Below are 14,228 nucleotides of genomic sequence, written 5' to 3'. Positions count from 1 at the left end.
AGCTATATGAGTGTGAAGAACCTTTTTGAAGGTTTGAAGGTTCTAGGAAATCTGGTGTTATTATAGAACAGCGACCAACTGCGTGATTCAGAGTGTATAATTAGTAGTGAATAAAAGCTGAATCTAGAACACCTTAGCGACCACATAAAATACCCTAAGAACCACTTCTAAACACTATAGCAACCACATGAAAAACTATAGCAAATGCCATCACAACCACCTGGAACACCTTAGCAACCACCCGAAATACCTTTAGCAACTATCTAGGAACATATTAGAACCACCATAAAAGCAAAATAGAGGGAGCCCGAGTGGTCCAGCGGACTAAGGCGCCGTCACTATGGTCGCTGGCTGCTAGCCATCGGCTCCCAAGGCCTCAAGAGAGCACAATTGGCCTTGCTCTCTCCATGGTGGTAGGTGGCGCTCTCCCCTCCACATTGCTTAGCTGCGGTGCTGGCCACTGGTCACTGGTCACTGATGCATCGAAGCCGGGTTCGCAGTTCTTCCCTCCAGGCACGCCGATAGAGGTCCTGGTGATGCTGCATCGGCAGCAGTTTGAATGAGAGGCGTGACTGCGCACTCATTGGAGGGGGCGTGTGTTGGTCCGCCCTCACTGGTGTCGGGGGCATCGGGTTGGGTAATTGGCGGTCCAAATTGGGAAGAAAATGGGTTAAAAATTGGATAAAATGTAATAAAAAAATAATAATAATAATCAACCCTAGTAGTCACCTGGGCTTCCTTTAGCAAGCACTTTAGCAAATAAACCATAGCAACCACCCTAGCAACCACATAGAGCACCTTAACAACCACCAAAAATGCCTTCGCAACTGCACTAGAGTCCACTATAGCAACCACATGCCCCCTCCACTAAAGCAAAAACAGCTCCACCCCACATAACAACACCCTAGCAACCACCTGGAGGACCATGGAAGCATCCTGCGCTTCCTTCAGGAGCTGAACTGTTCTACTTATTAATAAACTGAATGAACAGAAACATTTTCAGGCTCCAAATTCACTCCAAACACTCCACAGACGGCCGATCTGGACCTCTCTCAGCGTATGACGTCGAGCTTAACCATCTGCCTGCACCTCCTGTCTGCCATCATGGGCTCTATCATCTGATGCCAGCTCAAAGTGGTGCGCACCAAATGGCATCAGAGCTGGCACGCACTACGGCTCACTACTGCTTCTGTACTACACACACACACACACACACACACTTATATACACACACACACACACACAGATAACAACCAGAACAGAGCAAAGAGACCAGCGTAGACCCACCAGTTTATCACCACTAAAAGGTGACTGGTCGTTTGCCAGTTCAGTTTACTGGTTCCAGTAAAGCACTATATATAATGAACTATGGAACTTTTTTTCATTCAGGCTCCTGAATGCTGTAGTTACACAATATGGACTAAAGTATTGGGACAGCTGCTCATTCATTGTTTCTCTTAAATCAAGGGTCTTTATACCCCTCTAGCCCACGCCTGGCATTAGGCAGCTTGGTGCTAATGGGATTAGGATTATCTCCTCCAGGGAGTCCTATTCTATTGGCAGTGCTGCTCCACACCAGCCAGTGTCTCACTAAAGCCACCTAACCACCCATAAAGAGAGAGCAAGGCTAATTGTGCTCTCTCTGGCTCTGGCTGCCGATGGCAGGCAGAATGACCCGGGATTCAAACTGCGATACGGAACAGAGAGAGGCACTCACTCCACACAACTGCTACAGACCCTGTCAAAATAAAAGTCACTGATGTAAATAAACGAATAGATGGTGTCAAAATAAAAGTCACTAATACAAACATAACAGTAACATGAAATACTTTCAAACTGAAGGGCTAAAATTACTGTCTCCAAAAAAATAGTTTATGTCATATATATATATATATTTTCTTTTTTATTATTATTATTATTATTTTTTTTTTGCATATTTGCACATCCTAGGTTTTAATGAAATATTAAAGTTTAATTATATTTTATATCAGCAGGAAAGTTCATTAAAACAGTGAATTGTTGAAGACGGTATTCATTTGAATTGTCTTCACTGTTACTTAGCAAAGGTACAAACCAACCTCTAACTCAATTTAAAAGCAGATTGTTACATTTGGTAATTAAAGCAATTCATAATCTGAATAATCAATTATTAATTCCAATAATATTTCATAATATATTGTTTTACTATTAAAATAGCTGTTTGCTGCAGCCCTGTTCACCGAATACTACAGTGTGTGTTCTGTGGTATTGTGTGTGTGTGTGTGTGTGTGTGTGTATGGTGTTAAATTGTTCTCCAGTATGAAATAAAGACGTTAAGCTGAGATTGGACAGGATGTGTTTCTCCAGTACAGCATGTGCTAGATTTATCTCTCTGCCAGTCCACCCCCCCGCTCACCGGCCTTCTGGGGGGACGAAAGAAAACAGATTGCTTTCTCACCTGTGAGAGATGACTGGGAATCGAACACCACTTCGCCTGCCATCGATCCGAGACCACCCTGCTTTACAAGCTCGTAAGCAGCACCTCACACAGGCAGGTGTGAAGGGAACACGGCACGCGTCCTCAGCCTGCTGCTCGCTGAGCCTCCATCCTGAGCTGCTCTGGGCTTCAGACAGTGAAACTGAACCGAGATTCACGTTAAACTTCTGCACGTGGAGAAACGTCTGGTTGCTCAGTTCGGAAAGCTAACGCTCATCGCAGGCCGTCACATCTGAGTCATTTTCTTATCTGTTTGGTATTTAAGGCCTGAATAATGTTTACTGTGACATTTAGCATTTCTGTGGGTGGATACAGAGCGGGATTATGGAAATGCAACTATCGGGGCTAGACTTCAGGCCAGAAACGAGATAAACATCAACCCAACAGCTAATTTAGGATGACCATACAGTGTCTGGAGTTCACAGAGAAGATCAGCCCCCAAACCTGTGATCTACTAACCAGCATCTCAGTAACTTTACTGACCAACAGCACAGTCTGACCCACTGACCACTGACTTTATATTTATTAGGTTTATTCTAATGTTATATAGAGTTAATTACAGGTAGACACTCTCACTGACCGCTGACTTTATCTTTATTTGGGTTTATGAGGTTAATTACAGGTAGACACTCTCACTGACCACTGACTTTATGTTGATTTGGGTTTATTCTAATGTTATATAGAGTTAATTACAGGTAGACACTCTCACTGACCACTGACTTTATGTTTATTTGGGTTTATTCTAATGTTATATAGAGTTAATTACAGGTAGACACTCTCACTGACCACTGACTTTATGTGTATTTGGGTTTATTCTAATGTTATATAGAGTTAATTACAGGTAGACATTCTCAGTGACCACTGACTTTATGTTTATTAGGGTTTATTCTAATGTTATATAGAGTTATTTACAGGTAGACACTCTCACTGACCACTGACTTTATGTGTATTTGGGTTTATTCTAATGTTATATAGAGTTAATTACAGGTAGACACTCTCGCTGACCACTGACTTTATGTGTATTTGGGTTTATTCTAATGTTATATAGAGTTAATTACAGGTAGACACTCTCGCTGACCACTGACTTTATGTGTATTTGGGTTTATTCTAATGTTATATAGAGTTAATTACAAGTAGACACTCTTGCTGACCACTGACTTTATGTTTATTAGGGTTTATTCTAATGTTATATAGAGTTAATTACAGGTAGACACTCTCGCTGACCACTGACATTATGTTTATTTGGGTTTATTCTAATGTTATATAGAGTTAATTACAGGTAGACACTCTCACTGACCACTGACTTTATGTTTATTTGGGTTTATGAGGTTAATTACAGGTAGACACTCTCACTGACCACGGACTTTATGTTTATTTGGGTTTATGAGGTTAATTACAGGTAGACACTCTCACTGACCACGGACTTTATGTTTATTTGGGTTTATTCTAATGTTATATAGAGTTAATTACAGATATTTAAGGCCTGAATAATGTTTACTGTGACATTTAGGCCAGAAACGAGGAAAACATCAACTCTACAGCTAATTTAATACATGTCTCCTGGACACGTCCTCTTTTTAGGATATGTAAATGTGTCTTTTCGATTCCCTCACCCTCTCAGCACACCAAAAACTGTACCCTGAACTGTTTAACCTGCACCCCCCCAAATAATCTTCATAATTTGTTTAAAATTGTCTAAAATTTGTTTGCTGTTTTTATTTTTACATTTACAAAATACAGACAAAAGTGTTGGGACACCATCTCATTCATTGTGTCTTCTGAAATTAAGGATATTAATAAGAGTTTCTCCTGCTTCTGTTGGAGTAACTTTCTCTACTGCCCAGAGAAGAAGACTTTCTAATGGATTTTGAAACAGAATTGCTGTGAAGATTTGATTGCATTTAGTGGCAGTAGTCAAGTCAAGTCAAGTCAAATTTATTTGTATAGCGCTTTTTACAACTGTTGTCGTCACAAAGCAGCTTTACATAATTAGTACTTAATAAAGAACAGAGACAGAGAAGAAAGAAGGAATAACATGAAGCGTCAAAGACCCCCGTGAGCAAGCCAACGGCGACAGTGGCAAGGAAAAACTCCCTCAGAGCTGGAGGAAGAAACCTTGGGAGGAACCAAGGCTCACAAGGGGGACCCATCCTCCTCTGGCCAGACTGTTTTAAACATTAAGACTGTACTTCTTCTCTACAGGGATTAGACAAGCTGTGTGTGTGCATTTGCACATCTGTGTCAGCAATGTGTTTTAGCAACTTAAAGTAGCTGAATTCATTCATTAGAAGGGGTGTCCACAAACATTTGGACATGTAGCGTACTTTATGGCTACACTGTAAATGAGGGTCCTCCTCAATGTAAACCAGATGTTAATTAAAGATTGATGAGGATGATGATGATCCACTCGGTCCTGTCCTCGACTTTGCCGTGTTGCTGTTTGATGGAGCGGATGCTCAGAACCCTCTCCTTTACTACAAGCCTCCATCCCCCACCTCCTCCCAGCAGAGGAGCAGATCTCTGGCTGAACGCAACAGAACGCTCTGAAGTGCTGAAGCTTATTAACCCTCCTACGCTGACAGGTTCTGCATTGATGCTGAGGCTCAAAATACCTCCGAAACCAACGCGCATCCCCTCGCTGCGACTGGCTGCCTGCGCGGTGGCACTTACACTCGTTGTGTAAGAGCGCCACGAAACAAGGGCAGGAAAGAAAGCGAGGTCAGGATGATTGATAACGTGCAGGTCCTCAGCAAGCCGGGGCTACAGAAGGACATATGGGCGCCCAGCTGTGTGTCTCTGTGTGTGTTTGGGTGGTGATTTAGAGGCTGGTTGTCCATGACTGTGAAAGTTGACCTATATAACAAAGCTTTTTCGACTCTCTATAAAAAGGACATTTCACACCAGACTGAACCGGACAGTAAGACACCGGGCCTCTGAGGGACTCAGAAATGAACTACAGCAATGTAGGACCAGACTGAGGAGCTGTTAGATGTAAGGATGGGAAAGACAGAAGATCACAGAACTGGGAGACCGGTACACAATGTACAGAACAACATGATCTGTAGAGCTGAAACAAGCAGTCCTCTAGAATGTGAGTAAGTGTGTTAGCGCAACCGTTTCTCCTGGAGCAGATCCAGTATTCCCAGTTCCCATCCAACACCCAGTTTATCTTCTCAGTCCTTCATTACAGTGAATCAGAGGAGCTGCTGGTGGAGCTGAACACGTCCATACAGTGTCTGGAGTTCACAGAGAAGATCAGCCCCCAAACCTGTGATCTACTAACCAGCATCTCAGTAACTTTACTGACCAACAGCACAGTCTGACCCACTGACCACTGACTTTCTGTTTATTAGGTTTATTCTAATGTTATATAGAGTTAATTACAGGTAGACGCTCTCACTGACCACTGACTTTATGTTTATTTGGGTTTATTCTAATGTTATATAGAGTTAATTACAGGTAGACACTCTCACTGACCACTGACTTTATCTTTATTTGGGTTTATTCTAATGTTATATAGAGTTAATTACAGGTAGACACTCTCGCTGACCACTGACTTTATGTTTATTTGGATTCAGGATTTTAAAAGTAGACAGAATCATTAGTTCTGCACAGAACTGTGTGTTTATAAAAGGAATGTCTCAGACGTTTAGATGTCATATGCTGATGTTTCACAGCTGGTTTGTGCGTCTGTTTGTGTTTGAGGGGAAAAAATGAAGACACCTCACTAACATTCTTGTCAGGATGTTGGATGATGATGATCACCACCCCACCTCACATCCCCAACTCCCCACCTCATTCAAAAGTACTGGATGGAGCTCCTCCACCATCATTCCAGAGAACACAGTTCTTCCACTGCTCCATAGCTCCTCAGTGCTGGGGGGCTTTATACCCCTCTACTAGCCCACGCCTGGCATTAGGCAGCATGGTGCCAATAGGTTCATGATGTTTACTATCTGCTCCAGAGAGTCCTATTCTATTGGCAGTACTTCTTCTCTACAGGTACTAGACAAGCTGTGTGTGTGCATTTGCACATCTGTGTCAGCAATGGGTGCAGCTTAAAGTAGCTAGATGTATTCATTAGAAGGGGTGTCCACAAACAATTGTACAGTAGATATGTGTTTGGGTCTGTAAAAGATTATATAATGTAATGCATGTAGGTTACTGTTGCGTAATGACCGCGAGGGAAAGCTGATGTAATTAATGAATTAAAAAATGATGTGATTAGGCAATGAGGAGAATAACAAATACTGCATGTGCTGGAGTCAGTATTACATAATACTTTTCCACGCTGAGTAGTCCCGACTAATATAATCACAAATCTGCTGAGATTCTAATCAAAATCTCCATAAAATACTCAGCCGTGGTCCAAACCGAACCCTGCCGTAGATACCAGAACCGTAAACTACGGTAAAAGTGCTGGAGTCCTGTTTTCCTGGAACGGACAGATCATTAGTAACCCCCAGTTTCCTCAGATTAATGGATCCTTCATGAAAATCATTAGTACAGTGTGTGAGTTCATTTTTTACCAGATCATTTTGTTTCTATATTTGTGATCAGAAACGTCGGGGCGCTCAGTGTTGAGTAATAGATGTTATTACAGAAACTGTGATGCGCTGGCAAGTTCATTTATAACACAACTCTGTGTTTAGTTCACAGGAGGAAGCTGCAGGTCTTTATTCATGAAGTTCCAAAACACAGTAAATAATCACGTAAAAGCAGTAAAAAACAACACAAGAAGAACAAAAGTTGCAGTTCAAACTGGTTCAGAACTTAGAGCTTAGTACTGAGCTTCAACCAGCATCAATCACACTCTTCAGCCATAACATTAATACCACCTCCTTGTTTCTACACTGACTGTCCATTCTATCAGGTTCACTGACTAAAGCAGCAGCTCCAGAGTGAGAGGAGTGATCTACAGTAAAGCAGCTGCTCCAGAGTGAGAGGAGTGATCTACAGTAAATCAGCAGCTTCAGAGTGAGAGGAGTGATCTACAGAAAAGCAGCAGCTCTAGAGTGAGAGGAGTGATCTACAGTAAAGCAGCAGCTTCAGAGTGAGAGGAGTGATCTACAGTAAAACAGCAGCTCTAGAGTGAGAGGAGTGATCTACAGTAAATCAGCAGCTCCAGAGTGAGAGGAGTGATCTACAGTAAAGCAGCAGCTCCAGAGTGAGAGGAGTGATCTACAGTAAAGCAGCAGCTCCAGAGTGAGAGGAGTGATCTACAGTAAAGCAGCAGCTCCAGAGTGAGAGGAGTGATCTACAGTAAAGCAGCTCCAGAGTGAGAGGAGTGATCTACAGTAAAGCAGCAGCTCCAGAGTGAGAGGAGTGATCTACAGTTAAGCAGCTCCAGAGTGAGAGGAGTGATCTACAGTAAAGCAGCAGCTCCAGAGTGAGAGGAGTGATCTACAGTAAAGCAGCAGCTCCAGAGTGAGAGGAGTGATCTACAGTAACAGTAACAGACTAGTTGAGCTCAGCCTGGTTAAAGATCTAGGTTTAGTACAGTGATAGACAGTGAGGGGACGGGACTGACTAAACTGAGCCAGAACATCAAAGAGGAGAAGAGGAGGCCTTCTGTGATGTACAGGTCTTTATTATGATAATACACATTTTCACTCTTCAGCAAAACCCTTGTGTCTCTGTGGGATTTTTTACTTTTTGACATTATGTAACTCTGGCAGTTTTTTATATTTTAAATATATATCCTATAGCATTATATTATATCAGCATTTAAAGATAAATGGACCAATAGAAACGCTCCAAGTGATTTCTATAACATAAATACTGGCAACACTTTATTTTAAAGAACTTAAACGAGGGGTTTATTAAGGTCTTAGTTCTTTGTTGAAATTCTCCATTGTGGATCTTTATTAGTGTATAATCAGAGGTCTGGGCAAATGTTACTGCAACCCTTTTTAACATCCACTGATCTCCTGTCCAGAACTCATTCTGACAATAAGAGAGACTGAATTTATAATAAAACGGATTCTTTTTTAGTATCTAATTAATAATAAGTAGAACCTTATGAATGTATTAGTGATTAATAAACTCTTATTAGCACTGAATCAGAACTGACCCGAATCCTGAGGTGCCGAGAGATTCCCACCCCTAATAAGGCAATAAACCTGAATAAAACTTGGAACTAGAGCTGGGCAATATGACGATACTTTATCGTATTGTGATCAATTTAGTTATGGTGATAACAGTAAGCTTTTCTAATCAGATGGAGGAGACTGTTAATAAACACTGATCCGCTGCAGGTTTCATTACTAACAGTGTAATTAGACTGAAGGGTTAATTAGATGAAGAGCAGCAGGTGTTGAGTATAAATCACTGTATTCAGTACAGGAGAGGGTCTGAATAGTAGTTTATAAGAATCTGTCACTACTGATTACATGTATCATGATGAATATTGTGTATCGCAAAAATCTTTAAATATCGTGATATAGCATTTTTACCATATCGCCCAGCCCTACTTAGGACCCACATGAATCAAAGTGCTGCCACACACTAATAATGTTATTTTAGGTAATAACAGAGTGGTACCAGAGTGTTTATTGGATTATTGCAAATAATTATTAGTGATTGCATTATGTACTAGCAAATTAATTAAGGCATAATTAAGAATGTCCCAATCTAAACCAGTGGATTGAAATCGGGGTCGATCTAGGCATATTTGAATGGATCGGGTATCGGCTATTTTAATCCCAATCCAGTTCCGAGTCAGAGCGCCATCTGGTGTCCTTAATCCATTAACCAACATTATCAGTGCAGCAGCAGCAGCAGCAGCAGTGTGGACGTTCTCAGAAGGTAAATAGAGGAGTTGAGGTTCTGCAGTGTGGAGCTATTTTACAGTGGAACCTGAAAACAGACCATAATTTCTGACCCTTTATAAAACCATCACTGAAACGCTCTGTTTTACCAGAGGGAGAACCGGAGAACCGCTCACTCGCCTTTCACTGTTTATAAACCAGCTCTGAAGAACCCGCTCAGAACCGAGAGGAGACTAACGCTAATGCTAACACACACATACACCCAATATAGAAACCCCAATCACACACACACACATTCACCCACTATAAACCAGTTATTACACACCAGTAGACCAACAACCACAGATACCAGTCCAGAGTGTGTATCACTACACACACTCTCACACACACACAGGAAGTGATTAGACTGCAGTGTTGTAAAGGAGCTGGGAGCTGATTGGTCAGGGAGGAGATCAGACTGGATTATCAGATATTAAACACTATAAAACATCATTTTAATAAAAGTCTCGACTAAACTAAATCAGACAGTCCAGAAAGTCTGATTATAGAATCTGATCAGCAGCTTGTCTGATCTAACCTGGTTTGGCTGGATTATTTATACACACACAGAGAGAGATCAGATCAGATCGGATATTATTTCAGTATTAACTGATAACAACTAATTAACCAGAGAGATGTCTCTAATAATAATTAATACAGTTGAATGAAGAGTGAATGAATAATTAAGAAATGTCTCATTCAGGCGTAATAAACTCTTAATAAACCCTTAATAAGTCTTTAATTTTTGTCCCTAAAATAAAGGTTTTTTTCATTGACCTCCACTGAAAGTTATGGAGGTGTTGTCCTCCTCCTGTGAAGCTGCTGTTCTGGAGGTACGAGGTTTCTGCGTGACACTGACGATGCGGTTGTATCTCACTTCTTTAGCGAGGAGCTGTCAGACGGGACCGTGCTCATATTGTCTCATTAGCATGTTAATTAAGGGAATTTGCATTCAGTGGGTGGATTTATGCAAATATGGTCTGAATCAGTTAATAAGGAAGATGGATGTTGTGTGGTCATGTGACAGATCGCACACATGCACACACACACACACACACACCGAGTGTGTGAGAGAGAATTGGAGGCAGTGAGACAGATAATCAGTGTGCAGTGTGTGTCGTGTGTGTGTGTGTATGTGTGTGTCTGGTGTGTGTGAGTGAGTGTAGAGGTGATCACTGGCTAGACGTGTCGTCTCTTTCTTTTTTTCGGTGCTACTCCTCCGCATAAGAGAAAGGAGAAAGGAGGCCAAGAGGACAGTGTGAGTGTGTGAGTCTGTGTGTGTGTGTGTGTGTGTGTGAGAGTGTGGGTAAGAGAGAGAGAGAGAGGAAGAGAGCGAGAGATATGCAGTTAGAGCACAGCGATCTAATTTGTGTCTTCCATCTGTTTCAGTAAAAAGATGCTAAATGGAAAACACTCAGCAATCAACTGCATGTGTGTGTGTGTGTGTGTGTGTGTGTATGTGTGTGTGTGTGTGTGTGTGTGTGTGTGTGTGGTGAGAGCATGAGTTAAACGAGTCAAACAGTCTTGTGTCGTCTAATAAAGAGTGTTAAACAGAACATTAACCTGAGATCAGTGTATGTGTGTGTGTGTGTGTGTGTGTGTGTGTGTAAGAATAGCTGGTACATTAGCATTCCATCGTTAACTCTCTGATCATCATAATTAACGAATTTATCAGCTTGATTATGAAACTCAGGTCTGGATCTGTGCTGTAAACCTTGTCTCACTGCATTCGCCATCTCTCTGCAGACGTGAAAACAGGCCATCAGATTCCTCCTATAGCGCTACACGCTACATGTCCAAATGTTTGTGGACACCCCTTCGAACGAATCACAGCCATCGCAGACACAGATGTGCAAATACACACAGACACACACACACAGCTTGTCTAGTCCATGTAGAGAAGTACTGCCAATAGAATAGGACCCTCTGGAGCAGATCAACATCATGACCCTATTGCCGCCATGCTGCCTAATAATGCCAGGCCCTCCAGCCCTCCAGAGAACACAGTTCTTCCACTGCTCCACAGCTACAATGCTGGGGGGCTTTATACCCCTCTAGCCCACGCCTGGCAAGCTGTGTGTGTGTATATATTTGCACATCTGTGTCAGCAATGGGTGCGTCTTAAAGTAGCTGAAAGCATTCTTCAGAAGGGGTGTCCACAAACATTTGACACAGTGTATTTTTATATGAACCCCTCCAACTTAGGCATTCTCACATAGCGCACAGCAGTCTTAGCAGATCACAGGGGTGCAGATTTGGTCTGGCCAGTTGGTGGCGACCAGCTCAGATAGGTAATGACCTACAGAGAGTTATTTACATGTAAAATCAGTACGGTATCAAGTCAATCATAAAAATGTGCTAGTATTATAAGGAATAATGACATCATGTCTCAGGGTGATGGCATTATGACATTTTCCATCATCTGTCAGTGGAATCTACACCAGATTCTGCACCAAAATATCTCAATAACGAAGAACATCCTGATTATAAACCATCCCACAACCGCTCAAATCATACCCCTCCACCCACTACAGCTGCACCAGTGGTGAAACGGTACAGTCTGAGACTGCTGTAGCCTCATATAGCCTAAAATAACCATAACATTTACACTAGATACTGGATAAAGGATTTGAACCTTGATCCAGTTCCAATCCTTTGTTTTTACTGCTGTGCTCTAGCAGAGCTAGAGCTCTCTGGTGTCCTCTAGGCATCATTAACGGACATTATTCCCAGCCCTCAGCAGTGAGGAGCGTTCTCAAGAGGTGACAGAACTATGTAAGGGCATTGTTGCCCAGTGGAACATGAGAATATCTGTGGTTCTAGAGCATTGACTATGTTTGGGCTGCCTTTCCTCTGGACTGGGACATCCAAATGAGCAAGACTGCAAAAGGCATGATTGGTTGGGCTGGGCAATCGATACAGCATCCATAACAGTGTACTGTAGTACTGCATTTTAGCCAATCAGAGGGGGGGTTCGGTGTGAAGATGGATTTCTTTACAGTGGTGGTGATGGGAACAGGTGTTGCCATGACTACAACACCAACTCATCTACTACTACAATCCAAGCCCATCAGTGAAGCTACACGTGGAATGATGATGATGATGGTGATGATAATAAAACAGTGAATAGAGAATCTGAACTAATGCAGTTCTCTTTAGGGACTACTTTCTGTAGCCGCACTACACCCTGCAGCATGTATCCCTCCACCATTTTAATGATCTGGTTCTAAAAGCAGGTTCTAGAGCCGAACTCTTCTCTGAACTCTGGTAGAACAGTGTCTCAGGCATCAGGCAGCGTCTTCATCACCATTAGGTGAAGAACTTTCTGTGAGGAGCTTTTATTATTAGAGGTTCTAGACTAGAACCACAGCTCTGACTGGGGGAGCTTATCTAGAACCCAGCGTTTCACACCAAGTCCACCAAACCCACCACCAAAGCCCCACTCTGAGCCATGTGCAAATGTTTTGGCACCCTTCAAATGACGTGTCTTATTTACACTCAACAAGATATATCACTTAACTGCCCAAACTGCATTGAATTATGGGAAAATATCATCATATTGATCTGTATCAGTATCGCTCGGCTCTAAACTGGTGTTCCGGGCTCTGGGTCAGCACTGAGAGTGGTACCCAGCAGGGGTCATCACTTCCAGCCCTAGGGGGCCCACAGTTCCTGCTCTAACACACCTGCCAGAGCGCACCAGAATTGATGACCCCCCTGATGTGGCTTTACCCCCTCCCCCCTTCTTCTTCCCACGCACTTACACACCCCACCACCCCACACACACACACACACACTCACACACACACACACTCACCAGCGTCGTCCTCATCGAAGGAGTTCATGCAGGGGAAGTAGATGGCGAGCGCCTCGAAGGAGGCGGACAGGCTGATGCGGCTCTGGGAGCGCTCCATGTAGAGGCCCGAGGGCGCAGGCGCCGTCTCCGGCGGCTTGGGCAGGCGCGCCTGGGCATTCTTCACGCGGAGCACGGCACGAGGCGTCTTGGCAGACTTTCACCGGCCCCCTCGCCAGCCCACCAGGGAGGAAAATTAAGGAGGAGTTGGGGGGAGGAGAGAGAATCCCTTTAACAGGCAGCTTTCCTTTCCTGAAGTTGCTCTGCTCCTCTTGGAGAGGCGAGGCGACGTCCAGGCGACGTCCAGGCGACGTCCAGGCAACGTCCAGGCAACGTCCAGGGGACGCTGGTTGAGCTTTTAGATGTGTGCAAATGAGAAGCAGGTCAGGAGGAACGAGCTCGAGATGAAAGAGGAGCAACCAGACTGAGCATCATCTCCGGAGCTGAGGCGCGCGCCTGGAGGAGTCAGAGCTCGTGCATGATCTGTTGCTTTTAATGCTTAATTCCTCCGATGCAGCCTGGGAGAGAGAGAGCGCGCGCCAGACAGACAGAGCGAGAGAGAGAGAGAGAGAGAGAGAGAGAGAGAGAGAGAGAGAGAGAGAGCTAAAGCTCCAGCAGTCTGCAGCTGATTCACTTCATTCAGCGCGAGCTCTCTTTGTGGAGTCAGGAGGAAAAAGGGGAGGAGGCGCGCGCCGCTGTTGCTGGGATTCAGAGAGCTGGCCAATCGCAACTCAGATGGGAGTGAGTGGGGGCGTGGCTGTCCTGGAGCTGTCTAAGAGAATACGTTTCTCCATCTCTTCGTTGATGCCAATACTGACTCTCTCTCTCTCTCTCTCTCTCTCTCTCTCTCTCTCTCTCTCTCTCACACTCACTCTCTACACCACGTCTCTCCACCTCTCCATCACCTTCTCCTCTCACAGGGGCCGAGCAGAGCCGCCAGCTCGCGCCCTCCGCCACTGTCTTCTCAGCTTCTGCCTCTGCAACAGTTGACATCACGCCGAGAGCCGAGTGTCTGAGGAGCAACAGGCAGAGGTTTGAAGGTTTCCTGAGGATGCTAGGCTGTGGATGAACAGTGGGAGGTCAGTAGATG

At 43.7% G+C, this 14,228-nt stretch overlaps 1 protein-coding gene across 1 annotated transcript in view; it reads right to left on the bottom strand.

The window, feature by feature from the left end:
• The window catches only part of rims4 (regulating synaptic membrane exocytosis 4), a 50,351-nt gene extending 36,557 nt beyond the window's left edge, over positions 1-13,794 (bottom strand). The window contains exon 1 of the mRNA XM_072684937.1: positions 13,103-13,794. Coding sequence (XP_072541038.1) covers positions 13,103-13,199 — 97 coding nt within the window. The 5' untranslated portion in view covers positions 13,200-13,794. The remainder of the gene's footprint in view (positions 1-13,102) is intronic.
• Positions 13,795-14,228: the final 434 nt, after the last annotated feature.

This window comes from Salminus brasiliensis, chromosome 7 (assembly GCF_030463535.1).
Source record: "Salminus brasiliensis chromosome 7, fSalBra1.hap2, whole genome shotgun sequence".
NCBI classification, from domain to species: domain Eukaryota; kingdom Metazoa; phylum Chordata; class Actinopteri; order Characiformes; family Bryconidae; genus Salminus; species Salminus brasiliensis.
The sequence above is the reverse complement of the archived record's forward strand: the minus strand, read 5'-3'. Positions and strand labels throughout refer to the sequence as shown.